The sequence below is a fragment of the Takifugu rubripes genome, chromosome 13 (genome assembly GCF_901000725.2).
Source record: "Takifugu rubripes chromosome 13, fTakRub1.2, whole genome shotgun sequence".
Taxonomy (NCBI): domain Eukaryota; kingdom Metazoa; phylum Chordata; class Actinopteri; order Tetraodontiformes; family Tetraodontidae; genus Takifugu; species Takifugu rubripes.
This window is the reverse complement of record NC_042297.1, coordinates 18,595,585-18,619,818: the sequence shown is the minus strand read 5'-3', so window position 1 is coordinate 18,619,818 and position 24,234 is coordinate 18,595,585. Positions and strand designations below refer to the sequence as shown.

The 24,234-nt window shown below is 46.0% G+C and overlaps 2 protein-coding genes across 7 annotated transcripts in view; both read left to right on the top strand.

The window, feature by feature from the left end:
• Nucleotides 1–10,274, top strand: part of dennd2b (DENN domain containing 2B) — a 32,759-nt gene extending 22,485 nt beyond the window's left edge. For all 3 annotated transcript variants that reach the window (XM_003970004.3, XM_011610230.2, XM_011610232.2), the window contains 8 exons: nt 1,454–1,594; nt 1,726–1,874; nt 6,468–6,645; nt 7,305–7,346; nt 7,635–7,746; nt 9,231–9,470; nt 9,642–9,728; nt 9,820–10,274. In XM_003970004.3, coding sequence (XP_003970053.2) covers nt 1,454–1,594; nt 1,726–1,874; nt 6,468–6,645; nt 7,305–7,346; nt 7,635–7,746; nt 9,231–9,470; nt 9,642–9,728; nt 9,820–9,854 — 984 coding nt within the window. In that variant the 3' untranslated portion in view covers nt 9,855–10,274. The remainder of the gene's footprint in view (nt 1–1,453; nt 1,595–1,725; nt 1,875–6,467; nt 6,646–7,304; nt 7,347–7,634; nt 7,747–9,230; nt 9,471–9,641; nt 9,729–9,819) is intronic.
• A 517-nt stretch (nt 10,275–10,791) lies between these two features.
• On the top strand, nt 10,792–23,909 carry trim66 (tripartite motif containing 66). 4 transcript variants are annotated; one of them, XM_029846636.1, is made up of 19 exons: nt 10,792–10,993; nt 13,066–13,277; nt 13,671–13,884; nt 15,224–15,353; nt 15,679–15,795; nt 15,873–15,987; nt 16,232–16,378; nt 16,546–16,663; nt 16,792–17,092; nt 17,246–17,579; nt 19,504–19,707; nt 20,320–20,449; nt 20,544–20,622; nt 20,702–20,867; nt 20,959–21,764; nt 21,840–21,963; nt 22,164–22,238; nt 22,368–22,520; nt 22,604–23,909. In XM_029846636.1, exons 2-19 carry the CDS (start codon nt 13,269–13,271, stop codon nt 22,838–22,840), a joined length of 3,459 nt encoding a protein of 1,152 aa, XP_029702496.1. In that variant the 5' UTR covers nt 10,792–10,993; nt 13,066–13,268; the 3' UTR covers nt 22,841–23,909. The 4 variants fall into 4 exon arrangements, with proteins under 4 accessions (XP_029702496.1, XP_011608535.2, XP_011608537.2 ...); XM_011610233.2 differs by having other exon boundaries at nt 16,792–17,579; XM_011610235.2 differs by having other exon boundaries at nt 10,793–10,993; nt 16,792–17,558.
• The last annotated feature ends 325 nt before the right edge of the window (nt 23,910–24,234 follow it).

Below are 24,234 nucleotides of genomic sequence, written 5' to 3'. Positions count from 1 at the left end.
CCTCTGCCAGGTTCTTCTCAGTGGCGCTAACACACAGTCGAAAAACTCGTCCTGAGTAAGTCCAGACTGCTGAAGCACAGTTGTCTGCTATATGGCATGGAAATGCCGTTCCCTGCTATATTTCAAAGATAAGCCACAGGAACTTTTATCAGTCAAATGGGATTTTGAAAATCGTCAGCACATTTCCCCCGAAATAACCACGGGAAAAACGTTCCTCTGACCCCCAAACATTTCCTGACCACAACAGTCGGGGTGGATCCGCTCGCTATAACCCTTCCCCGTACATCATCAGCCCAATTTGAATAGATATTGTGTAACTTTGGAGCGCAGTGGAAACACAAATCACACAAGTTACCACAACATTTTTTACCCGGGTAAATAGAGTCCTGGTGATAAAAATCCTGAGGATATTGTTGGAAAAAGACAATTTCCTGTAGTGTCTAATATTAGTTCTCTTTCATTTACTGGGTTTTTACCTTCTATTTAAGAAGTTGTGGTACCAGCTTAGACTGCAGGAAAACACAACACATCGAGGAGTCGCTATATTTGAATGTCCCCTTGGGCATAATAAACCATCTTAAATTAATGATAAAAAAAGACAGTGACACTTTCTCCTTTTGATTCGCTGCTACTTGAAGAGCCCAGACAGAAAAGCAGCTGCAGTCACAGAGGGAAAGCTAATTTAAGCCAACAATGTGATGATATTTATTTTTGTGTCCGCTCATGACATTTTCTATTAGCCTCTTCATAAACACCTCTATCAGATATGTCAAAATGAATGAAAGTGATGGTGATGTTGTAACGTACTGTCGGCGTGGACGACACATCTCCACATGCCTGTTTCTCCTCTGCCTGAACGTGATCGGCCAAATATTTATTTATTTATGAAGGCTGCATTTCTGCTGTCCTAGCACTGGAATTATACAAGATTGAACTTTTACTTGTGTGAAAATGGGGGGGAGGGTGCTAATGTCATCGTGAGAATAGCACTCCAGCGAGCCTCAAATCTAAAAAGCAATACATTTTGCAAGAGCTTTAGTGATAAAAGTGCAAAGAATCCGGTGTTTGATTTCCGAGGGAGTTCACCATGTGTGTGAGAGAGAAAAACATGAAAGCAGTGAGATGGAGAGAACAAGAGAGACGCTATCACATGACCGTCATAACATTGTTTCCCAAATCAGCTTTCCAGACAAAAGGAAGTTGGAAGCAAAACAGACAGATGGGCACGCCGGGTGGAAATTTTCCAGCCCCATCGGCACGGAAAGAAATTCATGTCCGTCTTTCAGAGCAAAAAAAAAAAACGTTATTGTTGTCAAACAAGTGTCGTTTATTCTTAAAATCGGCGTGCAGACAAGGAGCTGGCGTAACCGCCGAGGTCCTAAAACCCACGAGTCAACAAAGCAAGTGTGTTGATGTTACAGCTGTGTAAAATAGACTGTGCTGTCATTCCCAGATCCTGGATGAGGTGGAGCGGCGGCGGGGTGTCTCCGCAGCTCTGGTCTACCCCTTCATGAGGAGTCTCATGGAATCACCGTTCCCTGCACCAGGGAAGCTTATCAAAGTTAAGACCTTTCTGCCTGGTGCAGGAAATGAGGTCAGAGCAGCTGACAGCAGAAACACTCTTCACACTCTACTTCAACCCTGGAAGATAGCGAACCGTTTCCGTACGCTCTTCTCAGGAATTCGATCTAGGGGTCATTTTCTTCTTCTCTTTTCGTGTCCCAGGTCATCGAGCTGAGGCGGCCCAGCGACTCCAGACTGGAACACGTGGACTTTGACAGTCTGTTCAGCTGTCTGAGTGTGCGTCAGGTCATCAGAGTCTTTGCCTCTCTGCTGCTGGAGCGCAGAGTCATCTTTGTGGCTGATAAACTCAGGTGAGTCTGAGGATTAGTCTTAGAGCTCATCTCTGTCACCTCGAGGTGTGTTCATTCTACTCTGTTGGCTCCAAACAAATGTATCATAATCCCTCCCACAGACCGCCGCTCTGACTAATAATGGCAGAATTAACAGTAGTTAAAGCTCGGAAAATGATTTATTCATTCAGGTTTCTCACAGTTGATTTGCTACAGAATGCCCTGAACACATCGCAGCAGAGCTTGTCCAGATTTGCTCTCAGCCTGTTCAGCGGTTTGATACAAGGTGGTCGTGAAGTTGGTCACATGTCTGTTTTGCTACAAGACGTAAAGTGGGTCACATCAGTGGGAGCTGCAGCTGGCGGGGGCTCGGGCTCGGGCGGGACTGATACGATGTGAGCGGTCTCCAAGGACTCAGTGTCCCAGTCTGTCCTCTGGATAGAGAAAGGAGAGGAGTGAAGGCGAGGGTGGAGAGATTTTAGAGAATAATCTCTCCATGTATCAAAGCCCCAGTTTAAACAAACACTAGTGGGGGCAGTGACTGTGAAGAAAAGGAATGCACTTCCTGTGTGCACGGCTCTGCCCTCTGTGATCTGCGGCCCAACTGTCACCGTTTGACTTATGATGCCACAGTTCCTCGCTGTTCCTGAGCTCCGCGGCGGCTTTGCAACCTCGCATTTCTGTTTTGGTACGATCTAAGCTCACCGATGCGAGCATGCTAAAACTGTTAGCATGTTACCAGCTCAGATGAGAAGAACACTTGGCTGCGGCGGCTGAACGAAACAAAGAGCTCCATCTCAAACTGCAAATTATGTTGCCAAAACTGAAGTGACTATTAAGAAAATTGCAAACGTGAGCTGTATAATTTCGTGTCTTCGATACGCAGTTGTGTTTACAGTACTCTGTGATCTACTCTAAACATTTGCTTGTGCGTATGTGTGCGTGTGTGTGTGTGCGTGTGTGTGAGGGGGGCTTTCCAAATATGCAACAATGCATGAAAGCAGGCAGATCTCCCCTGTTTTCATTTCATTTAAAAACAGCGGGACGGCCCCAGTGCAGCATAAATGACTATGATATGAAGGGCTACTCCCTCTGGGACCTTGATGCATGATCCAATCCCAAAATACCTCCCCAAAAGAACATGATGTATGGTTTGAAATGCATATCCAACACAAGTAGGAAGTGAGAATGTGAAGCCCTGTTAGGCAAACCGCTTTCTGTGAGGTTCTTTTTTGTGTTGGGGGAAGGTTCTTAAGTTAATGTTCCTTGAACTCTTGCACATGCAGAAAGTTGTTGGTGTTTAGAGGTGGGTCTGTTGCTCCTGCACAATGACGTGATCATCAACCAGCCGATGCTTGTAATAACAAGTTGGCTGTCTAATTTATCTCCAGCTCTGTCATGCTGTAACTGCTTCACTCCACTGAGCCCTGCAGACTTGAGTAAACATCCTGTTGGTCCTCCGGCTGCTGTTGAAATCAGCTACCAACATTTTACCTGGGTGTTAAGGCTCAGTATAATGGAGCAGGGTGGGTAAAAGGCACTATTATAAATGATTATGACCATCAACACTGGAGAGGAAGAGCTCTACTCCCGTCGTTTTGCTAATTAATGCACGTGGATGTTGGTTCTCACAGAGGCCGATCCATATGGGTGCAACGCCAGAACCGCTTTAACAGCCTAACTGGTTTCCCATGTGGTGCTTAACTCAGAGGTGTACTGAAATCCACACTGTAAACATATGAAACGTGAAAGACTCCAGCTGATTTTTGCATTAGTGTAATTCTCATGAATGTTTACACCCACGTGGAAATGGTTACACACACACACACATGCACTCACACACCTGCACACATTCATCTGAGCTGTAGACGGTGCTGATCAGTCTCTGCGCATTGTGGTTTTAATAAGAGTATGTATAGAGTTTCCCACCGGGAAGCCGGTTCTCATTGTAAATGATTTCTGCTGTTGCTTTCTGACAACTGGAGATCCTTCCAGACAGGAAGTGAGGGAAAACAATTTGGGCATATGGGAGCAGAACAGTTTCTACTGGAGGATAAAAATACACCACCTGCAGCTTGTCTTAGGAATCCTGTAGGTCTGTACTGCACACTCTTCTGAAATTGTATGTGATGTTTTTGGCACTATTGCAAGGTTGAAAACACCTCTGACATTTAAGGATTGTTTTGCTTTAACTGTGCAGCACAGCTGGCATCTGACAGCCACGGTTTTTTTGGTCTCATTCCTTCCCTCCATCTTGGACAGTGAAATTTCCTCCTCCTCCGCTGGGCTTCACACAGTAAGCCTCTCGATCCCATGTTTCCTGGAGTGTCTTTCAGCTCAGCTTCACACACATTAAACCTGGTCTGGCAGATCCACACAGCTAATATGTCAGGATCAGCTCCCAAAACCTCAAAACATAACAGCTCTGCACAGACCTCGGCCCTGCAGCCCGGTTTGTGTCTCTTCTCCTAAGAGCAGAGTCATTAATTCTAACTTTGAAGTTCAGAATCAGATGCAATTAATCACATTTATCTTTCAGAGCTGGATTACACCAAGTATGATGTCATTTCTTTCATGCTAAAAAAAAAAGAAGCCGAAGCTTCTGCTTGTCGTCATTTCTTTCGCCATGGTATCATAAAGCTCCTCTCCATCGGAAACCATCAAGTCAATTTCACGGCTGGTGAAGCATGATTCAGGTCACTTTGAGAACTCAAGGAATCGGTCCATTCAACTACTGGGGGAGAAGATTGACAAGATAAAAGCATAAAAAAGGGAATTACCTGTCTGATACATTAACATTCAGTGTTGAGCCAAAAAACATCTCTTTAGTCCAGACGGGTCTGATTGGTTTTTCAGTTTTCAGACAGAGCAGGTAAGTTCCAGCTGCAGGCAGACAGCACCAACATCAACATATCCCATCGCAGGATGCCAAGAGGAAATAGTAAGGTTCACCACGAGGATGCTAACAGTCAAGTTTTCCATTTCCCGAAAGGATCAGTGGGAATGTAACCTGCTGTGATGTGGTCATAGTTGGAATTACTGAAAATATCTCTGGCGGGAATCAACCCAACCTTCGTAAAAAAGTTCCTGTGTTCGCTGGTGATGGACTGACTGTCAAAGCATCCAATCAGCCAGTCCTTGTGTCAGTGAGCAAGCACATAAATCAACCTAAAACAAGAACAAACACGGCATCATATGAGTCATAAATCCTCACATCGGTGATTCCGGATTTTATTTCTGTTATTATTAATCACGGAGGTGTGGAGGACAGAGTTCTCCTCTTTTATGACCCACGTGTGGTCTGAGGATCTCTTGTTTTTGCTTTGGTTCAAATTTGGAATTGAGTGGCAGCGTCTGGCGGCGCAGACTGTTTTTACTGAGTTCCTCCTCTTCCCATGAGTGCGCAGTGGAGAATAAGCGTAACCGATCCTTCTGGTGTCGGCGGTGTGCAGGGCTTTTAGCAGCCTGTGGCAAAAGCTTTCTGAGATCCGTGCCCTGGCGCTCCATGTTGGAACTCGCCTGACCCAGGAGACGGGATCTGTTAGGAATTATCAAGACCTCCCGAGGCAGATGGAAGTCAAAGGGGCCAAGCAGGCTCACAAAGACGACTGAGCCAAGTGGTTAATGCAGCTTTTTGGGTGTCTGTATTACGTTAACGTTGTCAAGACGACACGGTTTCATCTCGGCGATTTGACTCATGGGAAGTTATAGTGAGAAGGGTGGGGGGGTGGGGGGTCGCCGGTTCCTCACGTGTCGCTCTAAAAATGTAATTATGAAGTTGATGGCGGTTGTGAATGGGGTCACTTAAAAGGGAGAATGTTCTGTTTACTGGGATGTTCTCTCTGTTAATGACAGCGACCCTGGAGAACATTCCTCATCACTGTGTATCTCATCTCACGCAAACTGCTTTAGCATACCATGTTTGATCCCTGGACTTGTTTTTAATCCATACTGGCTTGGTGCTGCTGCTTGTGTGTGTGTGTGTGTGTGTGTGTGGTTTATTTTCTCTGTTTTTGTGTGAGTGGATTGGACAGTATGTTGAGGACAGAGGGGAGGAGGGTCAGCCACTGTCAACAAGGGACGGATCGTGAGAAAGGCAATCTGTATTTTATATCACAGCTGTTGGAATTAAAGCAATTTAAGGTTTTTTTGGGGGGTGAATGGGTGTTTCAGAGAGCCTGTAGTCTAACTCTAGCAACATGTCAGAGTCACACCACCCCTACAGACAGAGAACAGTGCCTCGATAAGAGTTTATGTGTGAAGAAAGTTTAAGAGATGGTGAGCAGCAGGAATAACAAAGAGGTGATGTTGTGTGCTGTTAGGGATCAAATGTCTGATTTTAAGGGGGAAAAGGGATCAAGTGTCATTCAACTCAATAAAAAGGCAGCTTTTAAGGTTGTATTTAGACCAGCTGAGGTTTAAATTTAGTGATGAAACCTTTCTAAGGTTCCTGACAGGAAAGGTTTGCCACAGTAAATAGAGCCACTCCCTGTTTGCTCTGGAAATGAAAACATTTGCCCCGTTATATGTCTTGTGTTATCTGATGTGACCCCAGCAGGACAGTGTCATGTGGAGGGGTTGGACTCACAGCTTGTTGCTTTTATTCTTCATCAGCACTCTCTCCAGCTGCATGCATGCGGTGGTGGCGCTGCTCTACCCGTTCTCCTGGCAGCACACCTTCATCCCAGTGCTGCCTGGCTCCATGCTGGATATTGTGTGCTGTCCCACCCCCTTCCTGGTGGGGCTGCTCTCCAGCTCGTTACCCAAACTGAAGGAGCTGCCTGTGGAAGAGGTCAGTGCCGTTTCCTTTTATCTTTTGTTCGCTCATTCACCTGATTCTGATTCGGGAAATATGGATATTGTTGTCCTGGCTGATGAAATTCCTGATGCGGTTCGGTCTGACCTCATGTTCTTTGTCATTATTCGGGGGAACCGGCCTGCCAACTTTCAAAAAAATACAATTAATTGTGAATAAAGGCACATTTTTCACACCAGAACAACGCAGAGACGCCTGCGCTGATTTTTAACCTTCATAGGGGCACAACAACCGTCACATGACTGCCTCTGTCAGGGACATGATCGAGCCACATGTGTCAGACAGATCCGTGGGGAGAGAAGACAATAAATACACGAAATAAAGGATACATTCTTTCATCTTCTACTGCTTTATCTCGTGTCATGGTTGCTGGAGTCTGTCCCAGCTGCCTTAGGGCAAGAAGTGGGGTCCATCCTGGAGGAGTAATATAGAACAGACAAACAAACGCTGACATTCACACTAAAGGTCAATTTAAAGGAGCCAGTTCGCTTATCCCCACATGCATCTTTAGTCTGTGTTATCTTTTCACTGAGTCATGTCACATGAGCCTACTTTCTGATTAACTCCTGAATCCATTTATGTTTCTAAAGCGTCTCGTAAGAAGAAATTTGCCATTCTCTTCATTTTTTTTCCAGGCTTTAATGGTCGACCTGGGAACTGACAGATTCATTCGACAGGTCAGTGTCTGAACTTATGAGGTACTTATGAGGTACGCAACTAAAAGTAATAAACATCCAATCAGAGTGACTAGTCTCACTGAAACAGATGGAGCGGCCTCCGTGTTTCCAAAGTCTGTTTATACTTTATAACGCTGAATCTGATTTGAGGGAAAACCTGTTTTTGTCCTCGTCTGGCCTAAAACGTTGTTGTAAAACACGAGCTTCTCTGTTGTTAGCCTTTGAAACTTCTTGTCTAAACAGTTGTTGTTTATCGATGTTGATTCGGGTCTCTTTGCTTGTTCACAGATGGATGACGAGGCCTCGCTGTTGCCACGGAAACTCCAGGCAGCCCTCGAGCAAGCGCTCGAGCAGAGGAATGACATCATCAGTCAGGACTCCGACAGTGAGTCAGACGAGGGTGAGTGGCCGGCGATTCCGTACCAGGGATGTTATCGTCATTGGCGACAGCGTTGACTGTGTCTCCGGGACGCTGCCGCCTTCCTTATCGTCCCGTGAGTCACAGAGGCTCCGCTATGGCGAAAATCTCCGCAACATCAAACCAGACGTGGAAAGAGAGTGACAATGAATCAGTTGCTCTCCCATACAGATGTGAGGCCTTCCAACCTCTGCTATGGGAAAATACATTTTATTTTAGGAGGGTTTCTCCCCCGGGGATCAATAATAGATCTTTACTCACACGATCCATCGTCTCGGTGTGGATGATTCATATTTTTGGCGCGTAACGTTTAAGTTGTGTTTTCGGTTATTTGGAAAATGTAAAACAGCACATCTGCGTGGCAGTAAATTGTGGTTTATGGTATCACTGATGTTTTGGGGAGGTCTGCAGAGTCATTAGGAGTCTACAGAGCGTCCTTTGAGACACCTTGTGGACTGGATAAAAAGTGGGTTTGGACATGCATCAGCGGCACAAATGAGCGGCGCAGTCAGCAAATGTTAGAGGCAAAATCTGATGAAGTCCAGACGTCTGGATTCACCTAAAACATTTGGGAGAAGAAAAATTGAGGAAATACGATCGAAAATATGATCTTTTTCTAAATGCACGTTACACGGGGAGGCAGCCTGTCCAAAATGGGATTTTGGTGCCTGTGTGAGTCTGACAGATCAGATTGTGCTGTGGATTCATTTATTGTCATATTTTTGTTGAGTAGTTTGCTTGAATGTGGTGTGAATGTGGTGTGAATCACTAGTTTATTTTTACATTTGACCCCCCGCCCCTTCCCGTTTTTGATTTTCTGTAATGATGGCAGAGCTCATTGCTCATCCCTTTAATTTCTACAGTCATTTGGATTAAAGTGATGTGTTTGATGCTTTTGCTGCTCATTATATTCTCTTCTCTGTGTACTGAGTCAGCCCGATATAAAGGCTGCATTGTTCCAGAGCTTTATCTTTGTTTTGAGACAGAAAATACAAAGAGGACACTTTGTTGAAAATGCAGCCCCTTCAAATTCAGAAGCAAATTCATTGTAGGTTTTGGAATTTAAGGATTTCTTTCCAAGTGGTCCGATCTGGTTCTTTTCTCAAGGATTTTTTTTTTTTTGATGAATTGTTTTAAGGTTTGGTTTGGAATGTTTTCTTTGTCAGATGGCTTTTTTGATCCTGAATTTGGACACTGACATTGTCTTTTCTGTTCCCACAAAGCTTCAGCAGACTATTGTAGATCTGAAATACTGGCAACATCCATGAGACGACCACATGCCCATTGTGCCTTATTGTGTGGTTAATTAGGTTCAGACTAATTTCAGTGTACATGGTGGGACGTGACCCTCCCCGGTCACAATGTGATTACATGTTTAGCTAATCTCTGTTTTCGCTGTGTGTTGCCTTTAGTCCTGAATGCTGATATAAACGGTTGAACAGAGCACGTCTCCTTCGTGTGTGCAGAGTATAATTCCTTGAACAGCCTGGTGTCGGAGGCCTTTATCCGCTTCTTCCTGGAGACCATCGGACACTACTCCCTCTTCATCACACAAAACGAGCGCGGGGAGCGGGTCTTCCAAAGGGAGGCCTTCAGGAAGTCTGTGGCGTCCAAAAGCATCCGCCGTTTCCTGGGCGTCTTCATGGAGTCCCAGATGTTTGCAGGGTTCATTCAGGATCGGGAGCTGAGGAAGACTCGGGCCAAAGGTAGCTTGCCTACGATTTCACACCAGAGTGTGTAGAAAGAGAGCGTAGGCGCTGCAGTAACACTGATCCCTAGTGGTGAATGTTACCACCAGCATGCTTCCCCACACGGTCATACTGACATTATCAGCATCATGGTCACTGTTAATATTAGATTTGCTTATCTGTTGACAGGTCTGTTTGAGCAGAGGGTGGAACAGTATCTGGAGGAGCTGCCGGACACAGAACAAAGTGGAGTCAACAAGTTCCTGAAAGGTCTCGGTGAGTTCTGCAGCATACACACCAGGCAGGACCCAGAAGGAAGATCAGCACAGTTTACGCAACTAAACAGGCGCTTAAACTCTGTTTCCAGGAAACAAAATGAAGTTCCTCCACAAAAAGAACTGAGGGGGAATCGTCCCGTCAACCCAGAGGCCTGATGTCTCCATGACACTGCATTATGAGGATTCAGTTATTTGTCCTTTGTAAACATGTACATATGATTTTTAAGACGGCCGTGAGACTTCTCAGTGTGGGTTTGCCGTCCCGTGTGAGACGGCGATGCAGTGTAGCAGGACGGTACACGGCAGTGAGCTGCAGAGTAACCACTGATGCCCAGGCGTGTGTGTGAAGACGGAGTGAGTGTAGCGTGTCTTTCAGATGTACAGTCGGTATTGTTTTTATTTAGCATTCTTTCACAACCGTGTTGTCTGGTTAATGGTGTAAAACCGGCTCAAAAAACTGATTCTGCAACAAGACAATGAAGAAAATGATTGTAACTCTTCATAGAGTCTTTTTACAGCTTTTTATTAAAAAAGTTCAAATGCTTCTCTGCGTCTGACTTACTGACATCGTACCCGCTCGTTTATTACTTTTTAATCTTGTCTCTGTGTGTGGAACGTGTTTCAGATCTTACAAAAGTAAAAAAAAAAAAAAAAAGGTTCTTTCCCTTCCTGTTACTGTTCAAGATTTTTGGTTCTTATAGCTGTGTGGATAAACTATGTGTGAGACAAATGTGTTCAGATGTAACACCTGATCCACCATCCCAGGTACAATCTGTAGGTTGGGCAGCTTTTATTTAGTAACCTCTGTCCACAGATTATGTAGTCTGATTACATCTAAAATCCTTTAGAATGCTATCCGGTAACAGGGGGCACAATGAACAAAATGATTCCAGGTGATTCCAGAAATGTTCATTAATCATAATTACAATTTAAAAAAAAGAAGCTTCCAAACAAATGAGTGACTCAGCTGTTCGCCTTTCATTTCCACGTGAACGCGTGCGCGGCTATTTCTATAAAAATAAGAAAGCATTGTTCTCATCTGCGCATTTCCTGTGACAAGGTGCCGCAGTACATCCACAGATGCTGCCTCGTCCTCCCGTCCCAACTTTAGTCACACTACAGCTTTGAGAAACGTCAGAAGTGTTGCATGAGACCGGACATAAAATCTCACGATTAACTGCGAGACTTGACATCCCCAAATTTTGGGGAGAGCGTAAAGAGCGGCGGCCGCTGGGGGGGACACTCGGAGCCTGGCGGGTCAAGGTAAAACCAGAAAAACACGCGATGAACTCGGTGCTTTGACATGTGACTGACAGGCCGATAGAAGTTGAGTTGCGGCGAACGCGGCGCCGCTCCGACATCCTCACGCACGCCCGTGTTTACCTGACAGATGCTGCGCACTTAACGAGCGGAATTAATGTGGACGCAGACGCAGTTTGAGGACGCCCCGCGCACACGTTCGACTTTCTGTGTTGTGATCTTAATCTTAATCCTCGTTTTTGGTCAAGTGCACCTCGACAGGGGCGTAATCTCATGCGCACTTTGTAAACCCTAATCTGGCGCTCAGTGACGCGCTGGATGCGGGGCTGCAGAGGCGCAGGCGGGCTGTGGATGCGGGGGCAGCTCTTCTGCGGGTTGACTGACACGCTCATTGTGGATCAAGTGCAGTCAGACTGACGTGAACGGGTGGATTTAGCCAAACGTCAACGATGCCGGAAGGAAATTCACTGGAATGAGCAGATTTCCTCAGCGTGACGGACCACCCGTTCCTCATGATTTCAAGGATTCGCCGATCATAACGTAATAAAAACGCACAGATAAAAACAAAATCGAACTGCTTATTACCCAGCTACAGACAGTGTAAGATAACGGTAAAGTTTTAGTCTTGTTCGATTCCAGTTATCTGATGAATGTTACTTTTAAAAACGTAAAGGTAGCTCCACAACACCATGTGCACCCCAGAGGTTTGTTTGTTGGAATTTAGAATGCAGCTTCGCCAACCAAAGATCGGATTCAAATCATTTTGTCCATTCTGGGCCAGTAGAAACACATTCAAGCACACTTGGAGGGCACCTGTGCCAATATGAAAGTGGATAATTTACCCGCTATTTTATAAATTAATATGTATGTGTTATATTATGTGTATATTACATTTGATTTGTGGCACCAGATGATTACAAAATTCAGTTTCATAAGGGTAGTAATTCGTACTATTTGACCAGGAAGACAATATGGGAGATTTATATTTTAAATAATTGTTAATTTTTTAAATTTTTGTTCTTAGATGACACCTACTGAAACGCTTCAGAGACCAAGAGTGGTTAAAAGTAATCCTGCTTTCTGTGTGATCTCATTGCTCGAGCGTTAATAGATGTTACGCCAGGGGGTGCTTTCAGGGGGAGAGATCACTGCGCAGGTTTCTATTTAGGATCTCTTCCCTCCAGACGGCACCCTTTTATGGTGCCTCGGTGCCCTTCTAGCAGGGCAGAAAGTGCCGGTGGAGGGGGTCAGTCTGAGGGATAAATGCTGTGCAGTGGCTCTGGCAATAAGTGCACAGTTAAAAACATGCGGGGTGGGAAGCGGTTCGACTAATTGTGTGTCAAATTGGGTCTTTGGTGATTGCTCTGGGCTCCCGAGTGAAGCACCCAAGGATGAGAGAGTTGTCAGATTTGTAGGTCAGCCTCCAGGGGTTGTTGTCAGGCAGACTTGTACTCGGCTCCAGATGTGGCAGCACATTGGCGCTGGGATATATTGGATGGCAGGTTGGTGGTAAGCAGACTTGTTGCCTTTGCAGGCACGTGAAGGAGCTTTTCACACTTTCACACGATTCTCCCCCTCGTTTGATTGAGTTAGTGCCGGCTATTTCCTCGTTTCATTTTCCCTGACATGCCAAGTTAAATTGAAAAAAGGAGCTGTAGGAGTGTAACCTATCTGGAGCTCATCAGAGTCTGACCTGCTTTTGGCACACCACGTTAGCGAACGGCTCCCCCGGGACCTGTCCCCTGCTTGTGCTGACTGTAAGAAGAAGGCCACAACCAGCCCAACATAGCCCGGAACCACCTGACAGCTCTTAACCCCGCCTCGTGCTGCCACGGTGACAGAATGTAAAAGTTGCTTACAAAATAAAACTCCTCTCTTCCTCCTTATTTTGGGTCACTTCATTTCAGTCGTCCTTCCTCCATTTTGGAAGGAGCTTCCGGGCATATTTTGCCCTACAAAAAAAATAATTATCTCATCTCTCTAATTCCCAATTATTATGCGCAGGCTTATTTAAAGAAAAAGGATTAGCGAGGAGTGGTTGAATTTGATCGCGATGCTTTTTTCCTCCGCCGCAGTGAAAGGGGAGTCCTGCACATGGATGAACCAGGGGAGGAGAGAGCACAGTGAGGCTGTCAAGACGTCTCCTCTGGGGCCACCTCTCGGCTGCGCTGCTTCCTGCCTCAGGTAGGCGCCTCAGTGCTGCTGCTGAGACACCAGGCTGCTCGCGCCCCTCTGCTCATCCTCCAGCTCCAACAGCGACTCCACTTACAGCTCTGCCATGGAGAAGGTAGGAAGGCTGCTTCAGCTATATTTCAAGCTCATTCTTGCTTCTCAGGAGACAGGATTCTTTTTTTGTTCTGGTCTTCAGCCCTCGTTCTCCTTGATATTGTGTCGCTGTCTCTCTTCTCATCCTTGATGTTTTTCAAATTGCTGCTGTGGAAGTAATGTTCGCCCCAAGGGTGTTTTAAAAGCTCAAGTAAATTCAGCCTTCTTGTGACTATGATCCTCCACTCAAGTATCTCAGCCTCGCGTGAGAGCCACTTTCTGACGTGACTTCAGCAATGTAGTGCGGCAGAATAAATATTTGTACTTGTCACTCATTTTCTTTTTTTGTCACACGGACATGTTTCTGTACGTTTTAATTGTTTTGTTCGGTGGGGGGGGGTTGTGTCTTTTGCAGAGCTGCTCCGAGTGCTCAGAGCCCACGCTTGCACAGAGCCTGTGTACACTCTGCAACAAGTGGCTATGCTATCAGTGCACTGACGTGCACCAGCATCAGAGACCCTCTGTCCCCTCTCAGTACTCAGACCTGCACCCACAGCAGAGGACCAGTTCCATCCAGTGTCCTGACCTGCACCAGAAAGGCTCCAGTTCTCTTCCTCCAAATGGACAAGGTATGACATTTGCATGATTCAAAACTATGCTGCCTTGTTTTCAGGCCAGTGTTATCATATCATATCATATCATTCATTTCAGCATAACCTCTGACTCTCTTTTTGTTTGCTGAAAGTCTGCTTTTTTTTCTTATTTATTTTCCCGCAGTGCTCCATTTGTTTGTCAGTCATATCTCAGTATGCGCCATTGCAATGAATAATGCATGGAACTGGAGATGGCTGATAACAGTTCCTGGATATCCCTGTGTTTTATTACACCTCTATTTAACACATGGCCCAGATTCTAAAGTGCTCAAATGATTTCATTTTGGCTAATATTAGTCTATGCTATTTAAAGACTGAGTATGCCTCAAGTATGGAAGCTTTGTTCCCATCTTCTTTTGCATGTCTGGATTGCAGGAGTTGTTGGCGCTGCAGATATTTTATTGCCGTGTGCTTTATTTTGATGCAGTGCTGCTGCTGCTTGCTTTGTGTAGTTGTGAAGACATCTGCGACTGCTGCAGACAGGATGTGGTCGGTCAGATTTTGGTGATGCACAGGCAGCAATGCATAGCTCTCCACCACAAAGACCTGCGGTGGTGTGCAAGCTGGGGTGTGTGTGTATGTGTGTGTGTTGGGGAGGGTGGGGGGGGTGTTTAGGGGTTGGTTGATGTGAACTGGCCAGTAAACAGCAGTGTAACTCTGTTCATTGGCCTCACCCACCTATTGTTGGATTGGCAACTAAGAGCCTCTACCGTGACCTATTTAGAAGCGTGTGCGATATCATTGAGTGTGTGTGTGTGTGTGTGTGTGTGTGTGACTGCATGAGTGCTGGTGCATCAAAAGCTGTTTGGATAGCACGGAAATACTCTCAACTTACTTCACTTTATGCTTTTTCAAGGCAGCTCATAAGCTCACAACTCTAGTTCTTTCAGCGATGGTCCTTTTGAATGTTTCATGGGAGGGTAATCCATCACAGTTTACTTTTAACCACCCGCCGCTCCACATCCAGCCCCCTAGTTCACAGGCTGCTTTGATTATGCTACTGTAAAAACATTACCAATGCTTTTTAGTCAACAGAGATGCAGAAGAACTATTGTTTCTTGTCCTAATGTTGCTTTGCCCATCTTAGCATAGAGGATGTTCATAAAGCCGGACTGGCTGCATATCTGCAACAGAATCGAGCTGCCAGCACCGTAAGTTTAACGAGGCTGGTGTGAAATGCATAATGGATCTTCAAACGGTGACATATTTGATGCTGAGGGAGGTTTAGCTCATCAGAAACTCTTATTTGTTGCTCCTCTACCTGTATGCTGACTGCCCCCTCCTGTCCCCTCCCCCCTTCCCGCCTGTCTGTTAGGCCCGGGGTCGTATCCTTGTTCCCTCCTCATGTGCCACTCTCACAGACAGGAGCCCTTGGAGCTGTTTTGTGAGTCATGTGACCTTCTGTGCTGCAGCAGCTGTCACCTGTCCTCCCACAAAAACCACAGGTCAGTCTACAGACACACGCGGCACAAGGACGTTGCACGGAGGGGCTAACCATAGGTTAAAAATTTCATGTGAGCAACAACCCTCCTTACCTGCCCTGTCACTTTTACCACCTGTATCTGCATTCCCTACCCTTGGCCTGCCTGATACCTCATTATGCATTCATGTGATTTTGTTTTCTGGGATGTTTCGCTACAGTAGCTGCCTCTGAGGTCGTCTGCATAATAGCTTTGTCCTTGGGGACATAAAATTTAATTCGGGTTCTTTTCCTACCCAAAGACTGAGTTAGTGAACACTTCGACCCGCGTGGATGTGTTGTGTGCTCAGGGTGGTGCAGACGGGGAAGGCCCTCCAGGATCAGCAGTGGCTGTTTGAGAACCTGATGGTTCAGGTGGAGGAGAGGAGGTCTGCTGTGGAGAACAGTGCCAAACAGATAGAAGACAGGTTGGTTTGCACTCACATTCCTATTTATTTGTTACGTTTCTGCTGAGGTCGATGCCTTTATATCCTTTTTTTTGCAGACTTCATGGAGTGAAGATTGCTCACAGGAAGGCAGAAAACCAGATTAAAATGGCAAAGATGATTATGATGAACGAGCTTAACAAACGAGCCAACCTATTAATAGAGCAACTGGAGGTAATTACTTTTCTCTCTTTCTCTTTCCTTCTTATCTTTAAGCCGTCCGGGAATCTACATGCTTGGAATCAGTGATCGCTGCGATGTAATCGGTCCTGAAAGCAACCAAACCAAAGCCAAATGATAATCTGTCAAAGCTGCTTAAGTCAACTCCTCGAGAAGCCCATCCCCATCATCCCGAGGATTTCATCTCAGTGCAGATAATGACACCTAACTGAAAGGTTTTTCTATGGGGTGCCCACAGAAAATCTCGGAGGACTTCCAGCAGGGTCTGGAGGACCAGCTGCAGGGGGCAATAGAGGCATGCAGCCAGCTGGACCACGTTCAGAAGTTCATCACCTGGGCTATGACCCACCACTGCAGAGGCCCGGTGCTCTTCAGCAGGGCCCTGGTATGTTGCCACTGCAGACAACAGATGCCCAGTGTCTTACTGGTGCAAATACAGTCCAGCCATGAAGCGGAATGCCTAATCTACTGATGGCGGCTAACGTCACCAGCATATACAGAATGGACATAGCTGAAGGGACAGGTGACTAAATTTGTGTGCACTTCTCTCAGGTTTCCTTCCAGATGCAACAATTGCTCGATCAGCCACTTAGTTCAGACTCCTGGAGTCCGCCCAAGATCAAGTTCAACTGGGATGCCAGTTACTGGACAAAGCATATTTCCTCCTTTGGTAAATTTTTTTTAAATATAAATAACTGCATTTCATGACTCATTTCAAGAGTCATTAGCTTATACTGTATATAGCTTCAACTACGGTTACTTAACCACAGTCTTGATATGAGACTTTGTGTTCCACAGGTCAGTTGACAGTTGAAGGAGGAAACTGCACCTATCCTCAGGGCCTGGCCTGCTCCAGTATTCTCAGGCCTCAGCCTGTCACCTGCCTGTCTCTGCCGCCAGTGTGCCACCGAGGGCGAGAGCCAGGCTACGGCTACCAGGCCTGCTGTGAGCCTCAGAGGTGCTGCCTGCACGATATCCCCTCCCAGTCGGATCTATCCAGTCTGGACAAAAACCAGATGGATGTGCCCATTTGCAACTCCAGCTGCATTCAGCCTGCCCACATCGCTGCCTCTCTGCACCAGAACCAGCAGCTCCAGAGGTGCTGGGACCGGGAGAACTTATCACAGCTCCATCCCTCTCCGTCACCCGTCCCAGTTCTGGGGCTCGCCTGCAGTCGAGGATCTATGGTCCCACCGCAAGTGGGTCCTCCTCAACCCCAGTCGCTAACTAAGTCTTATCTCTATCATCAAAGCCCGGCAGAACCAGACAGGCCCACACAGTGTACGGGGAAGCTGTCGCCCAGCCCAGACCTGCCCCGAGAACTCACAGCCGCTGAAGCAGAATACATGAATGAAGAGATCTGGGAGGAGACGTGCAGGCTGGAGGAAACCCGCGGACAAACGCTGCGGGCCGACAGCCGAGAGCTTCTGGATGACGTGCTGCAGCAGGACCGCAGGGAGACAGCGGGGAGTCCTGTCCAGCAGCTTCATCCCGCTGCAGAGATGAGACAGGAACAGCAGTGGAGCAGACCCACACAGACGTTGAGAGACCACAGAGACGGCAGGGTGAGAGACCCAACATCTCACGTAAAGATTATTTATCATTGTTCAATCATTTCAGCTGATATTATTGACAATACTAGGTCTTGTTAAATACTGCCACAGTAAAATCCACCGGATCACATATTCTATACGGCACATAGATGTTCGACAGAGAGAAAAGAGAAAGAGAAAATGTGAATATGCAGTCGTCATAACAACATTGCATGCATGCATCACTGACGACACTTTATTTGTACGTTGCTGTTAGATTTGACGGATCTAACAAAGCATTACACCAAATTGGTGTGTTTGTTTGAAGCGGTGTATGTTTGTGTGTGTGTGTGTTCTTGCTTCATATTGAGTCCCAAAGTCCTTATTCTGCTAGCAAAGTGAGGACATTTTGGCTGGTCCTCACAACTTCAAAGGACAGTTTAAGGGTCAAGACTTGGTTTTATGGTTGGGATTAGAATCAGGTTTAGGTTAAGATTGGGATTAAGGGATTGGTTGGGATGGAAGGGTAATACATTATGCTTAGTCCTCACAGAGATAGAAGTAGGATGGGGGTTAGGGTTACCTCAGGTTTTGTTTTTCACATGCTGCTCTGTCAGATCTCTGCTGAGAAAAAAGGAGCAGATGTGGTAAACCACAGAATGCTTCATATGCAGAATTTATCATTTGACTCATGCCCGTTTCCGATGTAGCCCAGGTGTTCAAACCCACTCAAACGAAGAACAAAAGCAGCAAAGCTTACTTAAGAAGCACCAAAGTCAGTGGAATCAAGTGGATTGCATAAATTTCAACCACCGAGAGAGTATTGAAACAATGTCAGTGCTTGTTTTTGAATTAGCTTTAGACAACAGCAAGTGAAGAAGCATTTCAAGCAAATGCCAGAGTGACGCTGTCCCACACTCTGCCAGCCTGAAAACAGATGGCACAAAAGGAACGTGCTCCCACTTTTAAGATGAAAGGATGACAGGAAAACAAAGCGCTGCTCTGTCAATTAGAGACATGCCGCTCAGAGCGACACTAGATCCAGGAGAACACTGTTCATTACAGTCGCACCAGAGGTTCGAGCTGCTGCCTCTCACCTCTCGGGGCGCGCCGTGCACGTCAGCGGCAGACACAGTGATGTAACATATTTGTGTTTTCAAGTCACAGCATCCGAAAAGGACACGAAATCACCTGGGTGCAGTCATTTATGGACTTAACCTGTCATTAATGAGCCACTGAGGGAATTGGGGGAGCTGCCAGCTCGAGTTCTGTTCTGGTTTTCAGCTCCGAGATAAATTTCTGCGCAGCCCCTTCAGTGGCGATAGAAGGATTAGAGTCCGCTCTCCCCGTGCGTTCTGAATCCTGCGTATTTCTCCCGAGGGGGCGCGGATCAGGTGAGTGTTTTAATCGCAGGGTACTCACACGCCAGCAAACGCTTGTCAGCCCGGGCTGAATATGCATGATGGCGCAGTGGGGGGGGGGGGAAAGAGAGCCAGAGACCTTTTTAAAAACCCCGTGTTAAATGATTTGTCAGCCTCTCCTGCTTACATTAGTGAGAACTTTAAAGGAGCTTTTCAGGACACTCGCATCGGTTAAATAGCAATTTGAGGAAGTGAGGCAGAGTGGTAGAGAGTGATTTGCTGTCCTGGTTTAATCAAAGTGCCACACAGCACTCCAACTAGTGAATTTACATATGATAATTGATGCTGTAACCAAACCTGCCACCATCGCAGTAATATATGCAGCTGTGTGGGCCGTCCTCTGTGTTCCGAGCAGCACTGAATTAATCCGAGTCCCTGAATAGTGTTTTTGTTTGTTTCGTGTGTGTCTACTCATGTGTGTTTGTGTGACACTCATTTGTTTCCACGTCCCACTGGCGTCTTCTCCCCTTTGTTTTTAATGACATGAAGCACGGCGCTGCCTGCATGTGCAGCCGTGTGAGGCGCCGCTCCGTTCTCAATGTTTGTATATCTGACAGAGATCCACATCCCTGGAGGTGTCGGTGACAACCTGTGAGCGTGTAGCGAACATGCAGAGCAGCAGGATCAGCCCCGGTTTAGCGTGCACGAGGAGGCGGCGCTCCCAGAGCATCCCGGCAGAACTGGCGGCCCCGTTTGCCGGCCCTCTCTCTGAGAGACCGTTAGGATGCACGCCAGGCAGAGAGACGCGAGATGCAGACGCGGTAAATCAGAACCGGGGGGGGGTAACGTTTCGGTCAAAGTAGCAGATCATTTTTTTCCTGTGAGAAATTTCCATCATAAAAGTTGGTTTTAACTGCTTAATATCAGCGTTGATCTGCTTATTTTAATCCTGATTATTTACTCAACTGCTCTGTAGATCATCTCTAAGAGACTTAGGACCTAAACTCATCTAATTAGTTTGGCTTTTCAACCATGAATCATCCAAAAACTTTACTAATCTTCTGTAACTTACAGCCAATTCATTGGTAGACCATCAATGTATCAGCAGATGAAATTAAGGTCAGAGGTCACACAATTGGCATTCTATTTGAACTAATTTAAGCCTCTGGAGGGGCAGGACTTGTGTTCAAGTCCCTCCAAATGGCGCTGGTGATTATGTCTGTCTGGTTGATGTGTCCTGTTTGATCCTAATTTATGTTTGAGGATACTATCTCGGTCATAATAGCTTATTAAATCATAACTTTAAAGTGTGACTGCAGAGATTTTTGATCGCCCCCTGGTGGCAGCCTGCAATACAGACAAGATATGTGACGTGATGATACATGTGATATATCTGTCAGATGAAATTTTGAGAATGATATTTTATTTTCCAGCATGACACTATGGATCCCAGACAGAGGAGAGCTTCTGATGGATTACTCTCTACTGTAAAAGAAAGCTCACGTAGCACAGCGCCCCCTAGAGGTCACCGCTCTCCTTTACAGTCTTACAAGACCGAGCCAGGTACTGCAAATATATAACGTTATCACAATAACTCCCTAGTAAAACAAAAGATAAATATATCATTATCATTGTGGTTATATCTTCATTTTCTTAGATCATTCTTTAACTCACACAAATGAAAAACTTGATCATGATACTAAGGAGAAATGCGGCGTGTCCAGAAACGGCCACAGGTGTGTTGGCTGTCACATCAAAGAGGTGTTCTTGCTGTGTAATGTTCATCTTTAACCGACAGTGTGTGGTATGATTTAGCGCCGTGGCTGTCCAGAAAGACTCGGGAAGGATCAGGGTTCCGGTAGTTTGCCTGGAGCGACTCAAGATACTTGTGTCTCAGTTGCCTCTGCAAGGACGCCGGCAGAGCGACCCTTTACCAGCCAGTGGAACAGAGAAGAGGACCTGGCACGCTGTAGCTCCTCAAGTACATCCTCTTAATCAGCTTTTGTTATTCCTCCATAACAAAGCATGTTGTGGTTAAGAAAGAATGCATGTATCATCTTCATCATCTGCAGGAGGCAGCTGGAGGTGTAAAGAACATGGGGACCACCCGCTCACTCACAGCGCCCCCGTATGGGGTTCGTCAGAAGGAGAATCCCTTGACGACACATTCCACCCCCTCTGGGCCGGTCATCCAAGGGAGGAAAAGCTCACAGGAAGCCACCCGCTCACCCACTGACCTCAAATATGCGCCACAGAGTTTGTCTGTGCTGGAAATGGACTCTGACTCTGATCCCAACACACCCTCAGAAGGAGAAGCAGAAGTTTCTCCAGGCGAGTCTTCCTCTGAGGCCGAACTCGAGCGTCTGGCTGAGGAACAGTCAGTGGCTGCAGGAGGGGCGGAGCCCTGCCCTGGAAATGATACTACAGATTCAGAGCCAAGTTTGGAATACGAGGGAGACCCAGAGTCAGATCCCGGAGCAGGATCAGAGGATGGCCCGGAGGTGGAATCGGGAGAGTCAGACGTCCAGCCCGACTACCAGGTAGAGACCGACTCTGAAGCCCCGCCCCCTGACTCTCAGGGCTCTGTGGAGTCTGAGCTAGACGTCGAGTCAGAGCTGGAGCTGGCGACGGATGAACCACAGCCGCTCCGTTCCGACCTGGAAGAGGACTGCCACGAGGGCCCTGGTCAGAGGCCGCTCCTGATGGCTAACCCCATCGCTCAGAGAGGCCCGGAGGAATTCCAGTCTGATGACACAGAAATGGAGAGCGAGGACTTCTGCGCCGTGTGTCTGATTGGTGGCGACCTGCTGTGCTGCGACCGCTGTCCAAAAGTCTTCCACCTGTCCTGTCATGTCCCGCCTCTGCTGAGCTTCCCCTCGTACGTATGGCCTGACACTAACACGCACGCGCAGCTTTTGCTGTGTGTTTATTCCTGTTTGTGTATCTGCTGCAGGGGCGACTGGGTCTGCAGCCTCTGCCGGGACTCCGTGCTGCCAGAGGTCGAGTACGACTGTGAGAATGAAAGAACATCTGGAGAGCACGCGCACAGCCAGGGGCTGCCTGCCTGCGACCAAAGAGTAGGTCACATCGGGCAAAACGCCACTAATGAGAATTTGTCAGTTGAACTATGCTGATTTGAAGACTAAATAAAAGAACAATTTGAGGGCTTTGTTGTTTTGAATGTGGCCCGTTCATTATGCTTTTTCCACACAGTCTTTTAAGTTAAATCTCATATCTTTCTGACCTGCTGGATTCAGAATACTGACTGTCTTTGTAGAAATGCGAGCGGCTGACCCTCCTGATCCTCAGCAACATCCTGAGTGCCCCCTTCCATGAACCCGTCAGTCCACTGGTGAGGAACAAACACCCATATGCCACAGCTTTATTATTTACTATCATCCAGGTTTGGCAGTCACCACACGTCACTGTCCTAATCGGATCCAACTGGGTTCTTGAGTGTGTAACGGTGTGTTTCATGCAGGCTCGCCATTACTACCAGATCATCAAGAGGCCCATGGACCTGTCGGTGATCAGGGCCAAGCTCAACAAGAGGAACAGTCAACATTATCACTCACCGGACCAGTTTATTGCCGATGTCTTTCTAATGTTCCGCAATTGTGCCAAGTTCAATTATGTAGGTAGAACATTAAGATGTGTTCAGGTCCAGTCTGCAGTGTCTACTAATATTAACAGTTCTCTCTCTCTCTCTCCTCGCAGCCCGACTCAGAGGTGGCCCAGGCGGGCCGGAGTCTGGAGGTGTTCTTCCTCTCCCAGCTCAGAGAGGTGTTTCCAGACAGAGCGTTCCCTGTGGCCGAGGACGATTCCGACAGCGACGAGTACGACGAGGCCTACAGGGCAGCAGGTGGCGGGTTCCCCTGGCCCGAGAGGAGGGAGCAGTGCCACAGGAAGAGGAAGAGGAGAAATTCCCTCAAGTCCAGAAGACACCACTTCTAAAACCATGCGAAAGGAACGCAAAAGTAGACTTGGTTTAGGTGGTCTGCAGGTTATTCTGTCATATAAAAGTAGCCCTGAGATCATAGTGCACTCGTGCCACGGCAGCTGAACATGCTGAATCAATATTGAAATACTATAAGATCGTTAAGATAATTATATAGGATGAAAATGACAAATTCAACGTTTTTTCTTAAATGTCTTCTGCACTAAGTTGTAGCAATGCTGCAGTTGTATAATAGTTTGACAGTTGAGGAGTTGTGATTAGAAAGTTCATGCTGTAATTATGCACTGATCACGGATAGTAAAAGAATGCTGATAGCTGTACAGAGGACGGGGATATTTAACAGGCTCACACATTATAGAGACTTTATACACAGCACTTTGAAACTTCCATACATATTTAACGTGTTGTTAAGCATGTTAATGCTCAACTGTATAGATTTTTTTCTATATTTTTTCATTTTATTTACAATCCAACTTAACATATCATAGGTTTTATTATTGATATAATTCATTTTTAATGTGTCTTATGGACCAGTACAGAATGTGAGTAAATCCAGTGTTAGAAATAAGCAGGATGTGGGTGTTTTCATCGGTGCTGGAGGAATTAAAGGTTTTTTTCTATTATAATTGAACATATAACTTTGCTGTTACACCAGTTTCTTTAAATAATAAAATATCTCAGGATAATAAGTGTGCAACTGATAATATTGAGTTTCGCTTATATATAGAAATGTCTTACTGTTTGTAAAGCAGCATTGTTGTGGTTTTATAATGTCTGTTGTAGAGATTTCCCTCTTGAATATAAATATTCTTTACGTGCTTCCCCAGTTTAAGATTGCATCTAGGAGTTGTTCAGAATAACTATATAGAATAATCATCTGTACACTTATTGCTCAGTGTCATGAATAGTGGACCTACAGCATATCAACTATTACATGCTTTAAAACCAATCAGTGTTGAATGATATTAGTCTTAAGATACAGTAACTTCTGTTTCACTTTTACTGTAACTCTCATCAGTAAATGCACTTACTATATACTGCTACCAATAAAAATAACATGTAAGAGCCTGCATTCATCTGCATTTCTTGACTAGTTGTGTCTTGTGAATTTATATATATATATTTATATTCTTTGTTTCATTCATCATACAAAGTGTCGCGGACTCAAATTACTTTGAGTTTGTTTGGCATCAATAATCAACATATTTTACTGAATACTCAATATTAATTTTACAGGCTGGGTTGCTTTTACAGAATCATAGTTTGCAGGAGGGTATATGATTTCAGACCTTTTCACTTCTGACCTAAATTAATTAGCCTGTTGGCCCCCTCTGAGCAGTCAGGCACCACAGTAATTACAGCAATCATTGTTTCATGGATTGATTTAACT